Below are 27,492 nucleotides of genomic sequence, written 5' to 3' on the forward strand. Positions count from 1 at the left end.
TTGCTGTTGGTTCACCCTCCAATGGCTGCTGCGGCCGGCACATCGCACTGATCTGAAGCCAGGAGCCAGGTGCTTCCCTCCTGGTCTCCCATGCAGGTGCAGGGCCCAAGCACTTGGGCTATCCACTGCACTCCCGGGCCATAGCAGAGAGCTGGACTGGAAGAGGGGCAACCAGGACAGAATCCGGCGCCCAGATCCGGACTAGAACCCGGGGTGCTGGTGCCACAGGCGGAAGATTAGCCTATTGAGCCGCGGCACCGGCCTGATGTCATCTTGAAACATGACACAAATATCTGAAGACATCTACCCCAGGTAAAGAGTGTAAAACTCACAATTATAAATATACCATGCTTCCTCTCTTTTAACTTTGAACCATTGCCCCTCTCCTAAGATTCATTTAATACCACATGCCCACAGTAGAAGAATGACAGTTTATCTCTAATCCATCACCATTATCAAAAGCCATTTCATTTGTCTGGACTGCCTGAAGAATCTGCATTCGTATGACTTCAATTTTTGTCTTGCTGTCCTGTAGCAGTTGCTGAGCTGTACCATGGAGTTTCCGATCCTATTAAAAGTAAGTTTGAAAAGGTAAGTCAATAAAGGGCCGAAGGAAACATTTTCATATCTTCCAAAGAAAACATTTGATATAGCAGTACATGAAAAAGTTAAAAGAACACTGTAAGATATAATATTGTGGATAGATATATGAAAAAAAGAGCCACAAAACTTTTTAGGTAATAAATGAGGAAAAAACTCCTTAAGATAATCTAAGGAAAAATAAGTAAATCTTATTATTCTTGTGTTTTTAAAGACATTTTTATGATAAACAATTGAGGTGCACAAATGATGTTTTGATATAAACACACAGTGAAATGATTAGTACAAAAGCTTTAGATATCCATCATCTTCTATGTTTACCATTTTTTGTGGATAAATAGCACCTAAAATCTACTCTTTCAGCAAAATCAGTATGTATTTCATTAGCTAGTGCCTGTGCTGCACATTAGATTGCTAGACTTATTCATTCGACCTCACTACAAATTTGTACATGTGAGCTACCATTCCCTCCTTACCCCAATAACCATAGCTCTGCTTTCTTTTTCTGTTTATTCAACTTTTTTTAGATTTCACATAGAAATGAAATCACACAGTATTGTTTTTCTTTCTTTCTCCGGTTTATTTCATTTAGCATAATATTCTGTAGCTCCAACCATGTAGTCACAAATGGCAGCATCTTTTTTTAAGGCTATATTGCTCTGTGTGTGTGTGTGTGTGTGTGTGTACACACATAATTTCTTCACTCATTCATCTGTCAATTAAAACTATACGCTGTTTGAATTTTATTGTTTTAAAAAAATTCAAATTCACAATTGTAATTTCCTCTTGTCATTGCTTTACACAAAATACAAAAAAATTTTCCTTTACTATGATCAATAACTCTCAGCAATGATAATGAAATGGATATTTCAGTGGCCATGACTAAAACATGCAGATAATCTTTCCTTCTTCCATTATAATTCAGTTAAATTTTCAAGGAAATTCACAAATGTTAACAAACTTTTACAATAACTCATCACAAATGTATCTGTGTTCCAATGGTAATTTTTTGACACCAGTGACAACAGAAAAGGTTCCTAGAAACTCTTGAATGTTAAAAAGCCAGAGTATCTCATTAAAGCTGAGAAGTTACATTGAATAAACTTCTATCACTTCTTAAGACTTCAAGAAAAGCTTTGAATTAAGTGAAATAATGTTACTTCTGTACCTCCATTTAGTTTTAGTAACACTAAATGTAAATGGCAAACAGAACTGTAGTAGGCTCAATAATTACCCATCCAACGATTCACATTCAAGTACGAATTCTTGGAACCTTGTTAATATTTTAATGTATTTGGTAAAGGAACTTTTAAAATAGCAAATGAACTTAAGGTTATTATCACCCAACCTTAAAATATAGAAATTATACTGGATTTTTCAGGTAGGCCCAATGTAATCACAAGGGTCTTAAGTGAAGAAGAGGCAAAAGAGGTCAGAGCGACATGAGAAAAATGATCTGCTATTGTTGGCTTAGAAGACAAAGGTAGAGAGCCATGAGCAAATGGTTCAGGGAGGGAGCAGCCTCCAGAAGTTGGAAAGAGTAAGGAAACAGATTCTTCCCTGCAGCCTCCAGAAGAAGATGCCAACAGCCCTGCCAACACCCTGATCTGGGCCCAGTGAAATCCATTTTAGACAAAATAAACTACAAAACTGTAATAAAGGGGCAGTTGCTTGGTCCAGCTACTGAACTACCAATTAGGATGTTCATGTCCCATATTGTACTGTCTGGGTTCATTTCCTGGCTTTGGCTCCTGAATTGAGCTTCCTGATCATGTAGACCCTAGCAGACAGGGGAGATGGTTAGAGTAATGGGAACCCTGCCACCCACATGGCAGACTAAGTTCTTGGCTTTCTACTTCAGCCTGCCTCAGTCTCAGCCATTACAGCCATTACAGTTCTCTTTTTTTCCCTTTCTCACAATGCATCTTAAAAGACTATAAAATAATAACCTTTTTACAATTTGTTACAGCAGCCATAGGAAATCAAAGTATCTGAAATTAATGCCATCTTCTTATTTGAGGATTATATTAGTACCTGGTCCCCACTCCCAACACACACATATAACACAAATATATAACACTAAGCATCAAGTTAAGAAGTGTTTTCTTACCAAGGAAGGTCAATTTTTATACTTTATTGTATCTCTACTTTTATTACTAAAATAATGAATCCTGATTTGTAAATAAAACAGCATACAATCAACCTATATGAGTATGCTCCAGAAGATTCAAGATTAGACCCTAAGAGATAAGTATCAGTAGGACAGATCATTTCAATAAACCTAACACATCCACATAGTATAAGACACTGAATAATGATGAGGATAGACATATATATGGTAGGAGGGTAACTTTGCTATTATTATTAAAGAGAAAAAGAATAAGGTGAAATATATTCTGTTATGTTACCAAACTCAGAGTTAAAATATAATGCATAAAAAAACTCGCAAATTTATGAAATTTACAAATTTCATTCGATTTCTTTCTTGTTGCTAAAGTCAGCCTCCTAAAAAAGAGCTTCTAACCAGATTTTGTGCTTTAATATTTTATAAACATGAAATATTTAGGTTTCACACCAAGAGGCACAGTTTATTAAGTCCCTGAGATATTAATTTATACCATAAAGTAGATATACACAAATATACTAATTACCCTTTACTAATAAGGAAAATAGCTTGAATTTGGTGGTTGTTTATGGCATATAATAAATGCTTTATTAATATACTTAATTCACTCCTAAACTTAAGAAGAAAATGCTTTTCTCTTTCTGTAATTCCTTCATCTATCTAGTATTAGGAGTATTAGACAATTTCAAGAAATAACTATTTCTTTGAGATCAGACCAGAGTTAAACACAGTGGTTCAAAGCTCATAATTTAATGGGACAAATCTATTTTGTACCTAGAAAGACTTGGTCCAAATCTTACTATATTGTAAACCTGGGCAAGTTATTATCTTTTTTTTTTTTTTGACTTGGGCCATCCTCCACTGCCTTCCCAGGCCACAGCAGAGAGCTGGACAAGAAGAGGAGCAACCGGGACAGAACTGGCGCCCTAACTGGGACTAGAACCCGGGGTGCCGGTGCCGCAGGTGGAGGATTAGCCAAGTGAGCCACAGCGCCAGCCCAAGTTACTATCTTTTGAAAGCCTTGCAGAAACTGTGGAAGTAAGGATACCACCCTTTAAAACATGGGAACTTTTGAAAACTAAAAATACATTGGCCAGCACATGACTGGCAATATCCTCTAAAGCAATAAAAATAATGATGAAATATCTTATTTCAATTAAGTTCTAATATAAAAGAAAAAAATATTACGTAAATTAATATAATATTATGTCTTTCAAACTGTTCCAAATACCCACAAATAGCACAAAGAAATTTCTAGAAGTATCTTGACTGTGGTGATGGTATTTTGGGTAGATAACCATGAACAGACTCATCAAAACTATGTACGATTTTTGTGTATCAATTAAATCCCAATAAAGTTTAAACAAACTAAAATGACTGGAGAACTGGGGCTTAGGTGTCCTGGATGGTTACTCAGGTATTTCCAAATGATGTTAAAGTATGAGAAGGCTTGGGAACATCAAAAAGGGGAGCAATGTAAGAAGATGTTAGAAAGAACCTCAAATTTTATTTATTTTTTTAAAAGATTTATTTATTTATTTATTTGACAGGTAGAGCTACAGAGAGTGAGAGAGAGAGAAAGGTCTTCCTTCCGTTGGTTCACCCCTCAAATGGCTGCTAGGGCCGGCGCCGCGCCGATCCAAAGCCAGGAGCCAGACACTTCCTTCTGGTCTCCCATGCGGGTGCAGGGTCCCAAGCACTTGGGCCATCCTCCACTGCATTCCCGAGCCACAGCAGAGAGCTGGACTGGAAGAGGAGCAACCGGGACTAGAACTGGCACCCATATGGAATGCCGGCACTGCAGGCAGAGGATTAGCCAAGTGAGCCATGGCACCGGGCCCAGAACCTCAAATTTTAATAATTAGCTTGGTTTGTTACCTGAATATATAGTTCTCAGAGATTATTCCAAAAAATCAGTGGTGCTGGTTAGAGCCACAACTGCCCAAAGAGAAAATGCCAAGACATTTCACTTCATAAGTAAAGGGAAAAAAATAATCGTAACCCATTCCTTATATCCTTGTATTGATAATAAAAACATCTTAGTTATAAAAGGGACTAAGTCCCTATCTTAGTCATAAAAAGGATAATTTAAAGTCATAAAAGGGATAATATAAAAATATTTGGGGCAGGCATCTGGTGCATGGTTAAATGTCACTGGGGATGCCTGCTTCTCATATCAGAGGATCAGGAAAAAGTCCCATATCCTCTGCTTCAGATCCAGTTTCATGCTAATGTGCACCCTGGGAGGTAGCAGATGATGGCTCCAGTTCTTGGGTCCCTGCCACCCTCATGGAGACCTAGATTGATTTCCAGGCTCCTGTCTTTAGCTCTTGGCCCATTCCTGGCTATTGTAACCATTTGAGGGATAAAACAGCAAATAGAAGATTTCTCTCTCCCTCTCTCTTTCTGCCTTCCAAATAAAGTAAGTAAATAAATAAAAACTGAAATAAAAAAGGTCAGAATTCTGGACCCTGAGGTGATCCAAGGTGGGGCCTGGGGTCTGCCTTAAAAAACTATTGTGATTATAGTACAAACAGATATGAAGTAAGAAAAAAGAACATGTGTAAATTTTGGGCCAATGAAAAATAACTGGCAATGAATGGGTAGTGCACAGTATCCATCCTTTTAATTCCTCCACCTGTGGCACTGGCATCCCATTTGGGCTCCGGTTCTAGACCTGGCTGCTCCTCTTCCGATCCAGCTCTCTGCTATGGCCTGGGAAAGCAGTAGAAGATATCCCAAGTGATTTGGCCCCTGCACCTGCATGGGAGACCTAGAGGAAGCTCCTGGATCCTGCCTTAGGGTAGGCCCAGCTCCAGCCGTTTGGGTAGTGAGCCAGTGGACAGAAGACCTTTCTATCTGTCTCTCCCTCTCACTGTCTGTAATTCTACCTCTCAAATAAATAATAAGGGGTGGCGTTGTGGCATAGCGGGTAATGCTGCTGCCTGCAGTGCTGGCATCCCATGTGGGTGCTGGTTCAAGTCCCAGCTGCTCCACTTCTGATCCAGTTCTCTGCTATGGCCTGGGAAAGCAGTGGAGGATGGCCCAAGTCCTTGGGCTCCTGCACCCACATGGAAGACTGGGAGGAAAGGTCATCATCTATCTGCTTGTTCACTCCCCAAATGGCTGCAATGGCTGGAGCTGGGCTGATCTGAAGCCAGGAGTTTCTTCCAGGTGTCTCATGCAGGTGCAGGGGTCCAAGTATTTGGGCCATCTTCCACTGCTTTTCCAGGCCATAGTAGAGAGCTGGATTGGAAATGGAGCAGCCAGGACTCTAACCCGCGCTCATATGGGTTGGTGGCACTGAAAGTGGTGGCTTTAACCACTATGTCACAGCGCTGGCCCCAGTAATTCCTTCTTAAACACCAAATCGTCTTTCAGATCTCATACTCAGATTTTAAATGATTTCCTCTGGCAGTTAAGTGATTCTTCTCCAAAGTGTTTCCAAAGAAAAATAAACTACTATTATATTCTGTAATTTTTTACAACATCTCTTTTTTAGAAGTGGATCACTTAACAACAGAATATTATTTGCTAAGTATCTACTATGTATAAAACACTCTCTTTATTTCACTTATTCTCCAGAGCCTAGCATGACTATTAAATTAATAATTAAATCCTTACTGCATAAATTTTCTCAAATCTCACAAAGATGTATTTTAAACCTTTGAGAAACTTACAGATGAAGAAATGAGAAGACTGAATTTAAATAGAAGTAACTAAACTGTCAAGCTTACTCAGAGACCACAGCAGCTGCAAACAGGTTTTGGATCTTCACTTGAACCCTTATTAAATTAATAAATGTCCTAATTAAAAATAAGAAGTTTTTGGAGAAAATTTTATATTTGCTTTAGCAGGATGCTCACAACCCTGTTCATTTTGGACCTATAGTTGTTGTTATCTATGGATGAAGGTACTTCAAAAAGTTCATGGGAAGGGGCTGGTGCTGTGGCATGGTGGGTAATGCTACTGCCTGTGACATGGCCACCCTACTAGATGCCGATTTGAGTCCTGGCTGCTCCACTTCCTAACCAGCTCCCTGCTAATGGCTTGGGAACAGCAACAGTACTTAGGCCCCTTCTACCCACACAGCAGACCAGGATAAAGCTCCTGGCTTCGGCGTGGCTGAGCTCCGGCAGTTGCAGCCACCTGGAGAATGAACCAGATGGAAGATATATCTTTCTTTCCTTCTCCCTCTCTCTCTGCTCTCCCACTCTTTGTAGCTCTTTCAAATAAATAAATGAAATCTAAAGGAAAAAAAAGTGTCACAGGAAAGTGGAATTAAAAGATCAGTTTACTTTGGTGCAAAAAAAGACCATTGCAGTTTTTCATAATATGCATTTTCCATGAATTTTTTGAAGAGTTCAAGTATGTATGGATTTCAAAATTTTTTCACCAAAATAAATTTATCTTTTAATTTCACTTTTCAAAAAGTATTTTTGGGAAAGCTTTGGTTTTCTTTTCTTTTCAATTTAATTTTCTTCTTTATTTCAGACAGAGGGAGCAAAAGAGCTCCCATTCACTAGTGTACTCCCCAAATACTTGTAATGGTAAAGCCCCAGGCTGCGGCTGAGGCCAGAAGTTAAAAACTCAGTTGAGATCTCCTACATAGGTGGCAGAAATCCAAATTACTTGAGCCATCACCACTGCCTCTGCATTAGGCAGAAGACAGAGGCAGGATCAGGAGCCAGGTATTAAACCAGGCACAGAGGGATCCAGGAATCTTAAACCATTGTCTTAACCACTAGGCCAAATGTCCACCCATTCACAAACTTTTTTTTTTTTTTTTTAAAGATTTGTTTATTTATTTGAAAGGCAGAGTTACAGAAAGAGACACAGAGAAAAACAGTCCATCTGCTGATTCACTCCCCACCCAGGCTAAGCCAGGAGCCAGGCGTTTCTTTCAGGTCTCCCATGTGGGTGCAAGGGCCCAAGGATTTGGGCCATCTTCTACTGTTTTCCCAGGCATATTAGCAGGGAGCTGGATCGGAAGTGGAACAGCCAGAACTAGAACTGGTTCCCATATGGGATGCTGGCACTGCAGGCCGGGTGTGACTTTAACCCCCTGTGCCACAGTGCTGGCCCAATTCACAAACTTTTTGAAGTATCTCATATTTGTTTTATTTTTAGCATATCCATAACCCTAATAGAGTAGTGATTCTTAATATTTTGGGGATTACAAACCATTTTGAGAATCTGATGAAATATAAGACCCTGTCAACCTGTCAACCACTCAGCCATTAGCAGTCACACTTGTTTTTCCTGTAAGTTCATAGGGTGTGTGTGTGTGTGTGTGTATATATATATATATATAAAATCCTCAAATCTAATCCATCACCCCCAGATTTGAAAATAATCTTACTCCAGAGGGCAGTAGTAGCTGGGTTAATTTAATTTTAATTTATGTTTAGCATAATGTGCTACATTCGTAGTTCTATAACAGTATTTGCTTAAGGAAGAAAAAAAAAAGGCAGGGGCCAGGAGGAAGGAGAAGGCAAAATACCATAGCAGGCCGGCACCGCGGCTCACTTGGCTAATCCTCCGCCTGTGGCACCGGCACCCCGGATTCTAGTCCTGGTTGGGGCGCCAGATTCTGTTCCGGTTACTCCTCTTCCAGTCCAGCTCTCTGCTGTGGCCTGGGAGGGCAGTGGAGGATGGCCCAGGTGCTTGGGCCCTGCACCCGCACGGGAGACCAGGAGGAAGCACCTGGCTCCTGGCTTCAGATTGGCACAGTGCGCCGGCCATAGCGGCTATTTGGGGGGTGAACCAACAGAAGGAAGACCTTTCTCTCTGTCTCTCTCTCTCACTGTCTAACTCTGCCTGTCCAAAAAAAAAAAAAAAAAAGTCAATAATAGTACAGGGGCAGGTATTGGTACAGCAGTTAAGTTGCCCTAGGGATAGCTGCATCCTATATCAGAGAGCTCATGTTTGAGCCCTCGCTTCTCTGCTTCCGATCCAGCTTCCTGCTAATGGGCATTCTGAGAGGCAGCAGGTAATGGCTCAAGTACTTGAGTCCCTGCCAACAATGTAGGAGACCCAGATTCTGGGCTCTTGGCTTCAGCTTGGTCCAATCCTGGCTTTTTAGGCAATTTGGAAAGTGAATCAGTGGATGGAAAATCTGTCCATGTGTCCCTGTGTTTCAAATAAAAAGGAAAATAAAATTTATGAAAAATAAATTTTTAAAAAGTAAACTAATAGCACAGAAAATAACTCCCCATCTTATGCTTAAGTTAGTGAAATGATATCCTAAAGTATCACATAATAATATCATATAAAATATATTTCTCCAAAATTAACAAGAAAATCCTTTTGAATACAGCATAAAATCCAACTAATTTTCATAATTAACCTTAGAAATCTTATATCACATATGCATTTCTATCTTTAGCATCCTTTCAAATTTCATGTGGAATGAGTAGATGGAATACAGGACTTAAGAGCCCATTCTCCCCCTCCCACCATGGTCTCAAATTCTTTCTAAACTGAAACAAAAAGACAAACCATTTTTTCTCAAACTATTTACAAAATAACTATGCAAATATGGAAAAAATATTGACTTCCAGAGATAAAAAGTTTTAAAATAAATGAGTTGAGAGTGAAAATTGGATTTTGTAATAAATATACTTTTCTCAGAATTTCTGGAAATTATTGAAACCATAGAACTTTATGCTATAAAGAGCCTTCAAGATTATCCAACTGATTCATAATGTATTTTCTGTCCCATTATATCTAAGAACAAGAATATCTTCTCAACAGATTTTCTATTGGGCAATATACATTCAGATCAGCAAGAATGCACAGGGCTGGGCCAACTAACTGAGCACTGAGTTTTCATGTGCTCTTCCTTAAAAACCTGTATGTACTAAAGAAAACTCATATGGCTTATATTTTTTAAAAGTAAATTTTTTATTTTAAAATAATGTCAAATTTGCAGAAAAGCAGCAAATTCAGAGAATTCTTTACTCATACAGCAAAATTTCTGACTGGGTTTTGAAGGAATAAAAATTTCTAAATATATTATCTTAAAACTTTTGTTTCCAATTTTTTTCAAATATATATTTATGTATTTATTTATTTATTTGAAAGGTAGAGAGAGAGAGAGAGAAAGGGAGAGAGAGAGAATTTTCCATCTGTTGGTTCTCTCCCCAAATGGCCACAACTGCTGGGATTAAGCCAGGCCAAACTTAGGAACCAGAAGTTTCATCTGGGTCTCCCATGTGAGTGCAGGGGCCCAGGGTTCTTCGACCATCTTCTGCTATTTTCTTAAGTGCCTTAACAGGAAGCTGGATTGGAAGCAGAGCAGATGGGACTCGAACCAGCATTGCAGGAGGTGGCTTAACCTATAACACCGCAACACTGGCCCTTGGTTCCAATTTGTTTTTTGTGCATACTTTCAAGTTTTGAGACTTAAATGGTCTCAGAAATCATAATACAGTATTTATAAACAACAAAAGTACTAGTGACAAACACATAAATATGAAAAATGTGGCACTAAATGGATTTCAAAAAGGATACTTTTTTAGTATAAGAGCTTAACAAGGCAGAGTATCACCTTATTGAACTTTAGCTAGGAACATGTGTCAGACAACTCAAATTTTTCACCTCTGTGCATGTCTACTTCCCACAGCTGCTGAAGTGCCAACAGCATGGATATTAGGGTTACAAGTAAATTTTAACAAGTACTCAAATTCAGAAATATGGAAATAGGGGTCTGCAAATAATCAGGATAGACTGTACATACTTAATTCATTTACTATACTTACCTTTGAAGATCCATTTGAATACATCTGTATCATGTTTTCTGCACCTTGCTTTACTTTAAGTTCTATATCCAATTGTTTTTGTAAGGCCATCAATCTATTGTTGCTGGTAGAAGAACGAGGGTCACTATTTGGAGTATCTGGAGTCCTTGGACAATCTAAAAAGAATATTACGAGTAAGTTACTTAATAGGATCAATTGCTGTTTAACACTAGAATTTTTTCAAAGAATGGAGTTTGAGATGAGCTTCAAGTCACCTAAATGAAATCTCCTTCTGCTTACAGATAACCTAAGAGTTCAATCAATTGAAGCCAAGGAAATATTCGAATTGCAGGATTACCTGCCAAGACAGATTCTACTTCCTCTAGAAGTGATTATATCAAGTCTGCAACAGAATTAGATGATCACTTGAGGTTCGTCCAACAGCATTATTTTTAAAACCTAATCAAATCAATTTGTTCAATTAAGTTAAGCTCTCTATTTATTACCTGATTGGTTAGAGAACAAGGAAGATTCAAATGTTATATAGTGCTAGCATTAATTTCTAATTATTTAAGGAAAACCATACAAGCCTTCACATTTTGTATTCTACCATAAGGATATCCAACCTCGATGGGAAATGTTTCAAGGATATTGACTGATATAAAATTGATTGAAGGTTGTGTTTAGGGAGACCAAATATTCAAGTCTATGGCTTCTCATGGAGACTATGTTGCTTCCATTTATAAAAGAAAACAAATCTCAAATAGGACCACCTAGTTACTCTGAGTAATCTACATTTAATCATTTACACCACATAACTAAAAGTCTTCATTATTTTGTCATTCACAGTAACTCCTTTACTTATAAAAAAGCTAGACTAAAATACTACACTTGGGTAAGGTGATAAAGCTAATTGGTAATCTGCTGGAAAACTGCCTATAGTGCAAGGGACTCAACTTTGGTGCTTCAGGGTGCCCTTCTCTCCTCTGCAACACAAGATGGTGTGACCAACCAATCTGAATGAATATTTTTAATATTTATTTTTATATGCCACATCTTTAAAAATTCACTAGTTTAAAACATATTTTTAAATTAACATAAAAAGATACTAGGGTAGATATAGATATAAAATAAGTTAATTTACATTTATATACAACTGACTAGGTACAATTCCTGAACTAAGTACTTTATAAATATATACTCATTAGTCTTCATAAACAGCCCTATAATGAGTATTTTAAATTCACATTACAGATAAGAAAACTAGGGCACAGAGAAGTTAAGAAACTTGCCCAAGGTACCACAACTAGTAACAAAACCTAAATCTGTGCCTAGTTAGTTCAGTTCTAAAGTCTATCCTATTAATTGCTCTGCAATGCTCTCTGTCGTAAAGGCTCTGTAAGCAACTATACTAGACTGTGTACGTATGTACACTTATATAATTATTGTATTCATTAATCTTTAAGAATCTTTTTTTTAAAAAAGATTTAACCACTTATTTGAAAGGCAGTTACTTTTGAGATAGATATTATCTACATTTTACCTATCAAAAACCAAGCAAAACCACACCATTATTATCTAGATTCAATTCAGGGAAGGTTTCTATTTAATTGAATTCCCCAAATTAACAATGAGCCACTTTGAAAGCTCATTTTGTAAGTGACACAGTCTAATAGAAAATTTACATAAAATGCAGGTAGATTTTCTCAATTAGTTCACAAAAGAATTACTGAATATATCCAGTTAGTGGATAAGAGTATCTAGGTTTGAATCTGTTTTGGCACTGAGATTCAGAACAAGCCATGTAATACAGGGTAAGTTATGTATATTCCTCATCTGTTATAACGAAAACAGCATATATCACACAGGATTATTGTGAGAATTAAATAAATAATGTGCTAAGAACTTAGAAAAGAGTGGAGTACATAGTAAACATTTAATCAATATTAACCAGTAGTAGTCACTGTAGAAAGTATATGTGTATCTGTTAAGTCCACAAATGAACCACATATTGTAACAGTGACTAAACACTTCAGATCTAGGAGCATTTTAGCTCCCTCTTCCTTTTCTTTCTCTCTCTCTTCCTCTTTCTCTTTTCCTTTTTATATGCAAGTGGTTGTGAGAAATCACACATTATCTGGCATATAAGGATAGTTTACAGTGGCACATTTTTAAAAAGAACACTAATACATTCAGAGAAGAAAGCTTTCAGTTGATAGAAATGAGTTGTTTGTAAAATAGTTGACGGTGTTTAACTAAGGGATGAGAAAGAGAAATGATTCCTGTATAAACATTTAAACATTTACCTAAGAAACCTATACCTACTATTTACCCATGGGGCAGAAAATTAAAAACAACTGGTGAGGAGCTGGTGCTTTGGTGTAGCAGGTAAAGCCACCGTCTGCAGTGCTGGCATCCATATGGGCACCAGTTTGAGGAGTCCCAGCTGCTCCATCTCCAATCTAGCTCTCTGCTGGGAAAGCAGTAGAAGATGACCCAAGTCCTTGAGTGCGTGCACTTGCATGGGAGACCGGGAGGAGGCTCCTGGCTCCTGGCTTCAGATTGGCCTAGCTCTGGCCGTTGCAGCCACTTGGGGAGCGAACCAGCAGATGGAAGACCTACTTCTCTTTCTCTCTGCCTCTGCCTCTCTGTAACTCTGCGTTTCAAATAAATAAATAGATCTTAAAAAAAAAAAGAGGGTAAAAAAATATCAGGTGATAAGGAGAATTCCTTACATCCAGGGTTATCTGATAATGAAATGGTTTGACTTTAGAATATAATAGTCTGTTGTCTTTGGAAGCACTCATACAAAAGCTAGATTACAATTTGTTAGAGATACCATATAATAAATCCTTGCATATTAGAGCAGGTTGTACTAAGACACTGAAGTACACATTGGTCTGATAGTCTAGGAATCTGTAAAAGTATTAATTCCTAACAGTGTTCTTATGGGAAAATATGTACTCAGTTTTAATCAACATTATAGGAACATAAGAAATAATACACTGGGTTAAGATTCTGGGCTCTGAGGTCAGAATGCCTGTGTTAAAATCCTGTGGATGCTATTTAGTGGTGTAGTCTTAATTATATTCTTATTTAACATCTCTGAGCTGCAATTTCTTCAGCCACAATTGCGGGTTACTGTAAAGATAAAGCCTGGATAGTGCTTAGATCTACACTTAAAACATAATAAAGCCACAATAAAATTATAAGCCAGGGCTCAGCTAAGTAGCTAGTATTTCTGTCCATTTAATCTTCATAGGAACTCACAAAAATTTATAATATAACATCATTCTACAGGTTAAAACATTGGCAAGGAATTTGCGAAGGTCAGAAAAAGTGTATGCAAAGGCAAAAGTTGATCCTTTGAAATGTTTTGTTTTATAAAGTTGTTTTTTGTTGTTTAGAAATCAGAGAAACACTTTGCTGTCACCCATGGATTTCATCCATTGTCCCTTTAAGCTTGCTTTTCTACTTGTTACTTTTGTTCTTTATGGTTTTCTTCCTTTTAGGTCAATGCAATTTATAGCATTACAAAAAGCACAGTTTTTAGTATATTTGCTAAACTTTTCTTCAGAGTGAAATGAAGCATTTTTCAAAACAAAGGTAGCCAGAATTCCCTATTAATGCTCTCTCAGTCAGATTAACACCCTGGCCTGAAGTGCCGGCATCCCATATGGTCACTGGTTTGAGACCCGGCTGCTCCACTTCCAATTCAGCTCTCTGCTATAGCCTGAGAAAGCAGTAGAAGATGGCTCAAGTCCTTGGGCCCCTGCACCTGCGTAGGAGACCCACAGGAAGCTCCTGGATCCTGGCTTCAGATCGACGCAGCTCTGGCTGTTGCGGCCATCTGGGGAGTGAACCATCGGATGGAAGACCTCTCTCTCTCTCTCTCTCTGTGCCTCTCCTCTCTCTGTGTAACTCTTTCATATAAATAAATAAATCTTTAAAAAATAAATCATTCATAAAAGTCTACAGGATGAAAATTTTATTTCCACTCTAAGAACTGCCTTTTAAAGTTATATGAAAAAATGCTGAATCTACTCTTAAATTCATACTTTGCTGCTTAAAGAAACTAAACCCCATGATTATGACTAATAACAAAGCTCCATTTGCTGAATCTATTTCTGAAATTATCAAAGAATAATTTTTTGGTGGATATTATAAAAAACTGTGCATGTTCCTAACTTTCTCAAGAATATTATACAACTTAAAAATGTTATGAGTTCAGTAAACCTGCTTTAATCTTTACATATCTGATCAGAGGTTTTATGCATATCTATTTACAGTAGAAAAAGCACAAGAGATAAGCCTGTAAAATCATGTCTCTATACACATTTACCCAATATAAATTGCTGTGCTTTAACAGGGATAGCAGACAAGACTAACTCCACTACTGAAATACTTTTAGTGGCTTTTGTCTAAATAAGTCCCAACTTTGATAACTAGACATTAACAACTTTATGCTATCAAGCTCAAAGCTAATTTTTCACCATTTTTCTGTCAATTTCTATATTTAGTTAATATTCTATTTCAGAGAAATGCAATGCATTCACCTTCTTCCCAGTTACTGTTGGCTGAGGCCATTATTTCCTCCAGGCAATCTTCCTTAAGTATCCCTCAATCTAACCAGATACCCCTTCTACTATATCTTCAAAGTGTGTTTTTTTCTCTCCACTGAAATATGTTTGACAGTATTATAATAACCTGTTTTCAAGTTTGTTTTTCCCTCAGGGACTATAAGCATCTTTAATGCTGCGACTTGTTCTCTATTTCAATGGATGGGCTTAATAGAATTGCAGACACAGAAAAATAGCAGATTAGTATTGAAAAACAGGTAAGTTTTTTTTTAATGGAAAGAAATGGAAAATATTAATGGACATAGAAAAAAATGAAAAGTATATTTTACTGTATTTCAAAAAGAAAGAAAATAGTGACTCGGATATATTTAAAAAGTAATGATCACTTTTTTTTTTTTGACAGGCAGAGTTAGACAGTGAGAGAGAGAGAGAGGGAGAGAGAGAGAGAGAGAAAGGTCTTCCTTTCTGTTGGTTCACCCCCCAAATGGCTGCTACGGCCGGCGTGCTGCACAGATTTGAAGCCAGGAGCCAGGTGCTTCCTCCTGGTCTCCCATGTGGGTGCAGGACCCAAGTACTTGGGCCATCCTCCACTGCCTTGCCAGGCCACAGCAGAGAGCTGGAGTGGAAGAGGAGCAACCAGGACAGAATCTGGCGCCCCAACCAGGACTAGAATCCGGGGTGCCGGCACCGCAGGCGGAGGATTAGCCAAGTGAGCCACAGCACCGGCCCAATGATCACATTTTTTAAGAACTAATGAGGGGCGTGCACTGTGGCATAGCGGGTAAAGCCGCCACCTACAGTGCTGGCATCCCATATGGGCACTGGTTTGAGACTCAGCTGCTCCACTTCTGATTCAGCTCTCTGCTACGGCCTGGGAAAGCAGTGGAAGATGCCCAAGTCCCTGGGCCGCTGTATCCATGTGGGACACCCGGAAGAAGCTCCTGGCTCCTGGCTTCAGATCGGCACAGCTCTGGCCGTTGCGGCCAACTGAGGAGTGAACCAGCTGATGGAAGACCTCTCTCTCTCTGCCTCTGTCTCCTTCTCCCTCTGTGTAACTCTGACTTTCAAATAAATGAATAAATCTTAAACAACAACAACAACAAAAAAAGAACTAATGAAAGAGAACAATTTGTAACTTCAAGATAGGCTATCAACTCCATGCAGATTATGTATTGGGGAAAAAAATCCACACTTCGACACAACTACTTCCTTAGATTATATACCCAGTGAAAATATTTTTCAAGAATGATAACAAAATAAAAACATTGTCAGAGATGGAAACAATCTGTCCCAAACATAGAATATAAAAAGAAATGCTAGCGGACCAAAAGAGAAACAAGGAATGAGAACTACAAAAAGTGGCTCATTTGCGTGAGTACATGAGCATCATACAAATCATTAAAAGCCATGTCATTCTTTTCAAACGTAAAATTAGGGTAATAATACATACACCAGAGTACAGATAAATAGAAGCATTCTATGACTTATTGTCTAGAACACAAGTAAAAAAGTGACATAATAGCCTTTGATAAGCACACATTGCATACTATTTAACCTAATCAGTGATTTCCAAAGTAACTGACTTTAAAAAATTGATTTTTAAAAATACTATAAGGCACCAAAAAAATAAACTAACTAAACGATATTATTAGACTAGGTAAACACAAATTAATAAAATCAAATTTAAATACATCCTACCTTTCTAAAATTTTGTCATGCAAATTTCACATATTTCATATACATAGATTTAGGAACATACTGGCACTTCCCTCCCTGCTGTCCCTCCCGCCCATGCTCCAACCTTTTTCCCCCTTCCTCTCCAATTCTCATTCACAATTTTTACAATTATACATTTTTCAGTATACTTAATGACTGTATAGTTAATCCTACTCTAAGTAAAACAGTTCAACAAATAGCATGAAGAGAAAAAACAAACAAAATAAAACGCTGTTCCTCAACAGAAGAGACAAGGGCTATAAACAATCATAGATTCTCAATGTCTATTTCACTCCAATACATTACATTCAGGCACTCTATTAGTTACCTCGGGTCAGGGAAAACATATACTATCTATCTTTTTGGGACTGTCTTATTTCACTAAGTATAATGGTTTTCAGTTGTGTCCACCTTGTTGCAAAAGACCGGATTTCATTTTTTTTTTTTTATAGCTGAGTAGTATTCTGCCTTTCAAATAAATAGATAAATAAATTTTATAAAAAATAGAAAATGAAGTAATAGGCAGACTCCAGATCATACAAAGGGCATCTTGACCATACTACAAATTTGTACAGTACTGTGTAGGGAATGGAGAGCCACTGAAAGATTTTTTTTAAAAAAATTATTTATTTACTTGAAAGTCAGAGTTACACAGAGAGAGAAGGAGAGGTAGAGAGAAAGAGGTCTTCCATCCACTGGTTCATTCCCCAATTGGTCGAAACAGCTGGAGCTGCACTGATCTGAAGCCAGGAGCCAGGAGCTTCTTCTGGGTTTCCCACATGGGTGCAGGGGCCCAAGGACTTAGGCTATCTTCCACTGCTTTCCCAGGCCACAGCAGAGTTGGATCATAAATGGAGCAGCCAGGACTCAAACCGGTGCCCATATAGAACGCTGGCACTACATGCGGTGGCTTTACTCACTATGCCACAGCACTGGCCCCAGATTTTTTAAGTTTCTTATTTATATATTTCCATTTTATTTGAAAGGCAGAGAGAGTGAGATAGAGAGATATCTTCCATCTGTTGATTCAATCCCCAAATGCCCACCACAGCTGGGGCTGGGCCAGGCTAGGTTGCTAGAAATAAATTCAGGTCTCCTATGTTGGTGGCAGGGAACCAAGTATTCAAGTCACCATCTGCTGCCTCCCAAGGTGTGCATTAGCAGGAAGCTGGACTGGAAGTGAAGGAGCTGGGACTCGAACCCAGGCACTCCAACATAGGATTCAGGCATCCCAAGTGGTAACTGAACCACTGTACCAAATACCTACCCCACTGAAAAGTTTAAAGCAAGAAAACAGAAACCAATTGGAACTTAGGTTAAAAAACTTTGATAGCAACTTTAAGGTTGTAAGCATTAAAAGAAAAGATGAAGAAGGGATTTAGATTTGTGACCTATTTTCAGAGGTAGAATCCTTGACGTTTGGTGACTTACAGACTTACAGTGGAGGGTGAAGGTGGCAAAAAAAGGACAAAGAGGTTTATACTCAAAGTCAGGCACCAGTTACAGATTACTGGAATGCCATTAACAGGACAAAAAACACAGAGAAAATTCAGAGTTTGCATTCCAGCAAAGAAAAACTCAATTTTAGTATGATGAGAGGTAAAGCCAGTAAGATATCCAGGTAATTTCTTTAAGTGTGGCAATAAACTATGAGATGAAGCCCAGAAAACAATCATGGCTAGAGATACAGCTTCAGAAAATAGGACATGGTTAAAATATTCCTAGGAGTGACATTTTTCAACATCAGAGTAATGAGTTAAAACCTGAATCTGTTAGTTGCTTCACTGAAAATGTGTAGAGGAAAAGATAACGCTGCTTCTGCTGCTTTTAGTGATTTCTCTAAAACTATAACTAAGTATTTGGCTTCCAAAATGAATTAGAATTCTAGAGAAGAGGAGCAATCCAGATACTTAAGGGAGCTCCTGATTACTTAAGGTCCAGCCTTGACCTGGTTCCTTGCTTGTATAGGTTTGGGATGTGACTGATTTGAGTCTTGATCTCCTAGCCTCAGCAAAGTGCCCTGAGACTACTTACACTCAAACAGGGATTTTATGTTCAGAATCAGATGAGCTCGCATGCCATCTACTTGATTCTTTCCTCAAGATATTAAAATACTTTGCCCACAAGATACACTGGAGAGGGTACACCCAGACTATCCTTCATGTTTTACAAGTGAGAATTACAGGTCTGGAGGGCTGCCAAGAGGTATACAACCATACAACTATACAATGGTCCAGCCTGAAGACATGTCATCAAATAACCTTTGGCCTTTTCAAGCTCAATATTCATAAAGTGTTATTTGTACAGCCAGGATGTCTGCTTATCGCACAAGGCTACTCACTAAAGTTTTAAAAATATTATGCAGAACTACAGTTGAAGTGAACCCAGCTGAATTTAAGTTCATATGGTAATATGACACTGAAACACTTATTATTTATTATTTATCCAATATTTATGTCCATTTCCTTATTATTTACCCATTAATCCATTTCCTTAACAAACCTCAACCTATAAGCTCTAATTTCTATTCACTGGTCAACATTTTAGTCTTCACTTGGTATTTCCAAAATAATATTTTAAAAATAAATTACTCCAGAATTTTGCCAGGTGTTAAGTAACATTAACTCTGTTTTCCCCAAAGTCCAACACTCTTGTTTAAACAGATTTGCATACCTTTCTAGAGCCATCTGAAACCTGCTCAGATTGTAATGAAGAGTTACTATTATTAATGGATGCTTCATCAATTATTTGTGTACGCAGGATATCCTGTCACATACTACCAAATGACACAATTTTACTTCAATATTTAATCACTTGCATAATTTCTGCTTTAGCTTCCTTAATATGTTACAAAAAAATGAGTGTATATAAGACGTGGGTTGTAGCATTCTGTTTAAGGTGAAACAAGCATCCTGGATATTTGAAAGTTTTATAATTGTCTATGTCTGTAATATTACATCTTATTATCTGAAAACTGTATATTATATCTCCTGGTAGAGACTTCATTCTGTATGTAAGTCTTCACCTGAAGCATGCACAGTTCTCTAATAAATTCTCAAGACCATACTATTTTAGCTTTCTTCTTTCCTTCCTCCAATGACAATAAATGTATATCATCAACACCTACATACCCATTACTGGTTAAAAAATATCAGCATATATCAAAAAGCTCTTGGAAAAACTGAAATTAAAGTTTATTTTGTGTAAAAAATGAAATCCATTCATAGTTTTTCCATAATACGTATTTTCCATGAATTTTTTGAAGTACCTTCATATTAACGATAACAACTACTGGGAAGGATGTTGAACAACTGGACCACTCATACACTGCTAGTGAAAATGAAAAATAATATAGGACCTCTAGAAAGCATTTCAGCAGTTTCTTAGAACTGAGAAATTCTACTCCTAAATATTTACCAAAGTGCACTAAAATTTGGTTCATGAAAAACCTGTTCATGAATATCTACAGTAGCTTTATTGGTAACAGTCAAAACTGGAGAACAAACTTAATGTTCTTAGTGAACATAATAAGCTATGGTACATCTACCCAATGTGGTATTCACTTAAGAATTAAAAAAGACTGAACTACTGATATATACAACAGCCTGGACAAGTATGCTTAGTAAAGAAGTCAGTCTCAAAAGGTTATATATTTTGTGACTCCATTTATTAGAATTCCATTATTAAAAAAAGTATAATGAAAGACAAGAAATCATTGGTGACCAGGGAAACACAGAATTGCAGGAGGCTGCAACTAAAAACAATAGAAGACTTTTGAAGTAATGGAATGATTCCTGTTTTTGATTGTAGTGGCATTAAGACAAATCTATCTTAAAGTTCATTAGATGGTATTAAAAAATTCACCAAAATGTATATTAATTTTTAAGAAATGTAATCAAAGAAGTCAAGCATTTTGGATCTATGAATCATGTAATCTCAGGATCTTAAAGATGAGGAAAAAAAATCAGGTTGTAAAAAATTGACTTGCTAATGGGCACACAGCCATCCTTTCCTTACAGAGCACAATTTAATGCAAAATATGTTTACCTCAAAGTGAGAAATTTAATCAGGAATTACTAACACAGTTTTCATAGCTACATTTTACTACACATAAAATTCAACTGCAACAGATTATATAAAACTAATATGAACTTAGGTTTGCGGAAAAAATAGTCTACACTCAAAACACTTTTAAAAATGTATTTGAAAGCCAGAAAGAGAAAGAAACATCTCTCATCCGCTGGTTCACTCCCCAAATGCCTCCAACAGCCAGGGTTGGGAAAGGCCAAAGCTGGGGACTGAAAACTCAAACTTCTTGAGTCATCATCTGTTGCCTACCAGGGTGTGCATTAGCAGGAAGCTGGAATTGGAAGTGAAGAAAGAACTTGAACCCAGACACTGATATGCAATGTGGGCATTCCAAGCAGTATCTTAACCATTATGCCAAATGCCCATCAAAACAATATATACCTTAATATATATTATATATATTACATATGTACACATATATCCTTCCCCAACATTTTGAACTTTTGATGCAAAATTTTCTCTTTTTATATGCCTATCCATTAACAAATTACTATATTTCCTTTTTTCTTTTCATCTATTTAGGATGTGTTTTACTTACCAATATCTAGTGTTCAGTGGTGAATATAATATACCCTGAATATAGTTACATTAATGCATTATGTATCTCAAAATAGTTATAAGATTTTGAATGGGCATACCATAGAAGTTTAAAGCAATGGAGATACTAATTATCTTGATTTGATCCTTACCCAATGTAAACATGAATCAAAAGTCAAAATACCACATTTATTTATCTCATAAATCTGTGCAAATATTATATCAAACAAAAATAAGTAATTTTTAAAAAATGTCCATGCCACATTTAGGTGGGCAGGGAAACATTAAAGAAGAAAACTACATTAATACTTCTATTCTTCCAAGAAAGGATTTCTAAACCATACTTCATTCATTAAGAAAGAAAACTACCTCCATATAGTAGAATGCTAGGAATTGAAGAATTTGGCTAAGAGTAACTCCAGAGGAAAAAAAAAAGTATTAATTCTACCCTAAATCAGTATTTCTCTTCTGAATATTCCTGATACTGAAGAAAATATTCATAAATTCATAAGTAAAAACCAATCCAAGTTTGATGGTATTTTGTATGACAGAAATGAAGTATAAGAAATGAAGATGAAAAGAGACTGAAACTACATAAATTATTAGCTATACTTATTTTTTTTAATTTATTGGACAGAGTTATAGACAGTGAGAGAGAGAGACAGAGAGAGGTCTTCCTTCTGTTGGTTCACTCCCCCAAAAATTGCTATGGTCGGTACTGCGCCAATCTGAAGCCAGGAGCCAGGTGCTTCTCCCTGGTCTCTCATGCGGGTGCAGGGTCCCAAGCACTTGAGCCATCCTCCACTGCCTTCCTGGGCCACAGCAGAGAGCTGGACTGGAAGAGGAGCAACCGGGACTAGAACTGGCACCCATATGGAATGCCAGCGCCACAGGTGGAGGATTAACCAAGTGAGCCACGGCGCCAGCCCCAGCTATACTTATTAAGATACACAACTTTTCTTTTCTCCTTTTTTAGGGATGAGGTCAAGTTGGGAAACTGGTCCTTGTCCAAATATTTCCTTTTGGAATCTCAGGTATCAACTAAGGCTTAGAATACCACTCCATTTTATAGAAATCAGTGGTCTCTCTCATAAGATACATTCAGGTACAGCTAAACATATCTTTAAATTTCCATGAAACAACAATAACTCATGTAACTATTTTCTTTCTAAACTTCAGTGATTTTTAATTTACAAATTATAATTCTATATACTTATGGGATATAATGTGATGTTTCATTACATGTACACTTTGTAGAATGACCAAATCATATCAATTAACATACCACCTTAAATATTTATTATTTCTATTCAATTGGCAAGCAAAAAAGCTCTCTGCACCTTAATGTTTATTGCAGCTCAATTCACAATAGCTAAGACCTGGAATCAACCTAAATGCCCACCAACAGTAGACTGGATAAAGAAATTATGGTATATGTACTCTATTGAATACTATACAACAGTAAAAAAAATGAAATCCAGTCATTTGCAACAAAATGGTGGAATCTGGAAAACATCATGCTGAGTGAATTAAGCCCGTCCCAAAGGGACAAATATCATATGTTCTCCCTGATCAGTGACAACTAACTGAGCACCAAAAAGGAAACCTGTTGAAGTGAAATGGACACTATGAGGAACAGTGACTTGATTAGCCCTTGTCCTGACTGTTGATGAACAACTTAATACTTTATCCATTTTAGTATTTTTTTTGTTCTACTTAATACTATCGTTTGAACTCTTTATATAACACACAATTATTCTTAGGTGTTTAAATTTAACTGAAAAGTTATTTCTGTTAAATATAAGAGTGGGAATAAGAGAGGGAGGAGATGTACAGTTTGGCACATGCTCAATCAGACTTGCCCCAAATGGTTGAGTTAGAGACATACCTGGGGGTTCCAATTCAATCCCATCAAGGTGGCATGTACCAATGCCATCTCACTAGTCCCAGTGATCAGTTTCAGTTCAAAATTGATCATAATGATAGGACTAAGAGTCAAAGGGATCACATAAACAAGAATAGTGTCTGAGAATACTAACTGATAGAATTAAAAAGGAGAGAACGATCCAACATGGGAAGTGGGATACACAGCAGACTCATAAAATGGCAGATGCCCTAAACATCACGCTGGCCTCAGAATCAGCCCTTAAGGCATTCGGATCCGGCTGAAGAGCCCATGAGAGTATTTTAGGCATGGAAAGCCAAGACACTCTGGCAAAAAGAAAAAAAGAAAAAAAAAAAAAAACACAACTAAATGAAAGATCTCTTCAAGTGAGATCCCAGTGGAAAGAATGGGCCATCAAAGGAGGTACCTTTCTCTGAAGGGAGGAGAGAACTTCCACTTTGATTATGACCCTGTCTAAATAAGATCTAAGTTGGCGGACTCAAAAGGCTTCCATAGCCTTGGCAACTCATGACAAGAGCCTAGGGAGATTACTGACGCCATAAACAAGAGTGTCAATTTGTTACGTCAACAATAGGAGTCATTGTGCACTTACTCCTCATGTAGGATCTCTGTCCTTAATGTGTTGTCCAATGTGAATTAATGCTATAACTAGTACTCAAACAGTATTTTACACTTTATGTTCTGTGTGCGTGCAAACTGTTAAAATCTTTACTTAATATATACCAAATTGATCTTCTATATATAAAGATAATTGAAAATGAATCTTGATGTGAATGGAATGGGAGAGGGAGCGGGAGATGGGAGGGAAGTTATGGGGGGGAAAAGCCACAGTAATCCAAAAGCTGTACTTTGGAAGTTTATATTTATTAAATAAAAGTTAAAAAAAAAGACTATAAAGAATGCAAACTAGAGGATCAGCTCAGCTCTGGCCATTGAGGTCACTTGGGGAGTGAACCAAAAGATGGAAGATATTTCTCTCCCTCCCTATTTCTGTAACTCTACCTCTCAAATAAATAAATAAATCTTTTTTTAAAAATAAAGTTTTTATTTGCTTTTATTTTTTAGTTTCAATATTCACAACTAAGCATCTTCTATGTTCCAGGTTCTATCATAAGCCTTGAAAACAGATAAACATGTTCCTTCCCTTAAGGAGCACAATGTTTATATTTTTTATTTTTACTTTTTTTTAAAGATTTATTTATTTATTTGAAAGGCAGAGTTACAGAGAGGCAGAGGCAGAGAGAGGAAGAGAGTCTTCCATCTGCTGGTTCACTCTCCAAATGGCTGCAATGGCTGGAGCTGGGCCGATCTGAAACCAGGAGCGTGGAGCTTCTTTTAGGTCTCCCACATGGGTGCAAGGCCCAAGGACTTGGGCCATCTTCCACTGCTTTCCCAGGCCACAGCAGAGAATTGGATCAGAAGTAGAGCAGACAGGACTCGAACTGGTGCCCATATAGGATGCTGGCACTGCAGGCGGCAGCCTTACCCACTATGTCACAGTGCTGGCCCCAGGAGCACAATGTTTATTAAATGATATAAGAACATACCGAAAGAAGTTACAATATAACATAATACAACAGTGAAAAAGTGCAGAAAATTCAGGGAAGGTTTCCTGGGGAGATCCAAATTGGTTCTTGTGGAATATCAGAAACTTGATAATAATACTTAAAGGGAATAATTTAAAAAATAAAACTATAGAAAAGAAAAATCTAAAGCTATAGAAAGGAAATCAGTGGTTTCCTAGGGTCAGGGATGGATATTTAGGATCAAAGAGGAAGGTGTCCCAGGGAGCCACTAAAGTGATGGCTAGATTGTAATAATGGTTATCTGTAATAATATTTATATAATAAATATATCTATTTGATAACATCAAGTTGTACATTAAAGATATATGGCTTTTATTGTATAAAGTTATTTTTTTAAAAAGGGGCTAGGGAAATCAATGGGCTACTCTTTATGTTGCTAAAATTCTTCCATATTCCAATGAATCACAAGGTAGCTATTAGTAATCTGTGAGGAGGAAAATGTTTTTTCTAAATAAAGGGAGTTTAAACTCCAGTGCTGTTTCTTATTTTAGACCTCTCCTAAAGATGTAATGGACAAAAAATGTAGACCTCGGCCGAGTTCCAGTAGAACAAGCTATTTCTAAGTTTATATAATATTGCTAAAAACAGCATTTTCATAATACATATTTCCATTTATAATGTTATTACTGAATGTGTGGGTAGAATACTAAACAAGGAATTAAAAGGTGGGTTTTTTTTTTAACTAGACTGGTGATTGTTAGAAAATTTATTCTCATCTTTGGGATTATTTCAGTTCAAAATAGGCTGGTTTCCTATGATTTCCTTCATTTTAGAGATTCTACTAATCTTACATGGTTAAAATTTCTATATACACAGCCTCCAAATAAAATCCCCAAGTCACAGATTTGAAATTGATACATGAAACAAGGTTTCTCAAGTACACTAAAAATTAGAAGTATTTTCTACAGCTCTTGAGATTGTAAAAAATATATCTGTTGTTTATTATTAGCTATTCATACAAGTTCTCTTCTTAAATGTTCAATTTATGTATTTGACAGGTAAGATGACTGAGAAAGAGAGAAATGAAGAGGGAAAGGGAGAAAGGAGGGAGGGAAGGAGGGAGATAAGGAGAAAGAAGGCAGAGTGACAAAGAGAGGGAGACACACACACACACACACACAAACACACACACAGAGATATCTTTTATCTACTGGTTCACTACCCAAATGGCTGCAAAGGCCAGGGTTGGCCCAGGCCAAAGCCAGGAACCAGGAACTCCATCTTGGTCTCCCATGTAGGTAGCAGGGGTTCAAGTACTCAGACCATCTTCTGCTGCTTTATCAGGCACATTAGAAGCAGAGCCCCCAGGGACTGAACCTATTCACCAATATGGAATGCTGGCATCACAGGCCCAAGCTAGATCTGCTGTACCACAATGCTGGTTCCAGGTTCTTCTAAAATTTCAAAAAAAATGATGCTAGATGTATTATTTTCTATATATTATATTTATTTGCAAATGAAGAAACTGAGAGATACAGAAATTAACTTTACTCAAGATATCATCTTTGCAAGGACACATGATTAGACCAAATATATCTTATACGATTTTATCTGTGTAAAAAGTTATTGATATCCATACAAAATGGAATTTTTTTCTGGAAAGGTATTTAACAAAAAATACTGTTAACTTTAGGAAGAGGGTAAAAGTAGAAGGAGATACTTTTCCATTTTTACTTTCTATACTATTGAAAATTTTTCTACCTGAATATTTTTAAATCCTGTTCTTTCCAAATAGTGCTCTTAGGTTAGAATCAGTTTGTTTCTCCTTTATTTCTACACTTGAAAAAAAAAAAAGAGAAGTAAATGTTTGGCTTTTTTTTTTCTTTTTAAACAATATGTCTAATAGTTTATTAATTCAGTTCCTCACAGGACAAAGAACTAAGGTCACAGGCTTGATTAATTACATTTGCAAAGAATAAAAATATCCCTTATTCATAGAATACATTTTTAACTTTAAACAGTCATCTGGCAAACTCATGCAGCTGATCACAAGGATGAATCAGGTAAAAGCATGTGGCTGACTCAATACAACACTTTAGTACTGGAAAATAACTCTAAGTAATGTCCTACTGACAGAGGATAAGAGAGTATACATCAGAGTTACTCATCTCTAAATGTTTCAATTTTCCTATCCTTCAACTCAGCTGCCCTTCTAAACAGAATATAAATGAGACTTTAACTGTAAGAAGAAATAGAATGTACTTTTAGAAAAGTTAAAAACTATATAAGTGACAAAACTTACTATTTTTAAAATCATACATTTCTCGTTAGTACACCAAATAAACATCAAAGAAAATACTATACCTGTAACATCTTCTGGATCTGATACAACGATATGTGCATTTAATTCCTGTAGCTTATGATGCAGTTCTTCTAATTTTTTATTTGATTTTTTCAAAATGTTGTCTACATAAGCCAAACTTTTTTTATCTGTTGTGACTTTCCTCAGATTTTCAGCTCCTTCTTTGATTTTCAGTTCTTTCCTTATTTCTCTCTTGATTCGATCCTTGATATCATCCAATTTTTGTTGCACCATTGTATCTGAAAAGTCTAATTTTTGAACAGCACTCACATTCTCAGGAAATGGAAGACTTCGGGAATCCCCCTACCA

The 27,492-nt window shown here is 37.0% G+C and overlaps 1 protein-coding gene across 7 annotated transcripts in view; it reads right to left on the bottom strand.

The window, feature by feature from the left end:
* The window catches only part of PKN2 (protein kinase N2), a 156,934-nt gene that overhangs the window by 63,657 nt on the left and 65,785 nt on the right, over positions 1-27,492 (bottom strand). For all 7 annotated transcript variants that reach the window (XM_051856287.2, XM_051856284.2, XM_051856286.2 and 4 more), the window contains exons 2-4: positions 27,186-27,486; positions 10,489-10,643; positions 451-568 (exon numbers count right to left, since the gene is read on the bottom strand). In XM_051856287.2, the coding sequence (XP_051712247.1) occupies positions 451-568; positions 10,489-10,643; positions 27,186-27,486 (574 nt within the window). The remainder of the gene's footprint in view (positions 1-450; positions 569-10,488; positions 10,644-27,185; positions 27,487-27,492) is intronic.

Source organism: Oryctolagus cuniculus, chromosome 7 (assembly GCF_964237555.1).
Source record: "Oryctolagus cuniculus chromosome 7, mOryCun1.1, whole genome shotgun sequence".
Classification (NCBI taxonomy): domain Eukaryota; kingdom Metazoa; phylum Chordata; class Mammalia; order Lagomorpha; family Leporidae; genus Oryctolagus; species Oryctolagus cuniculus.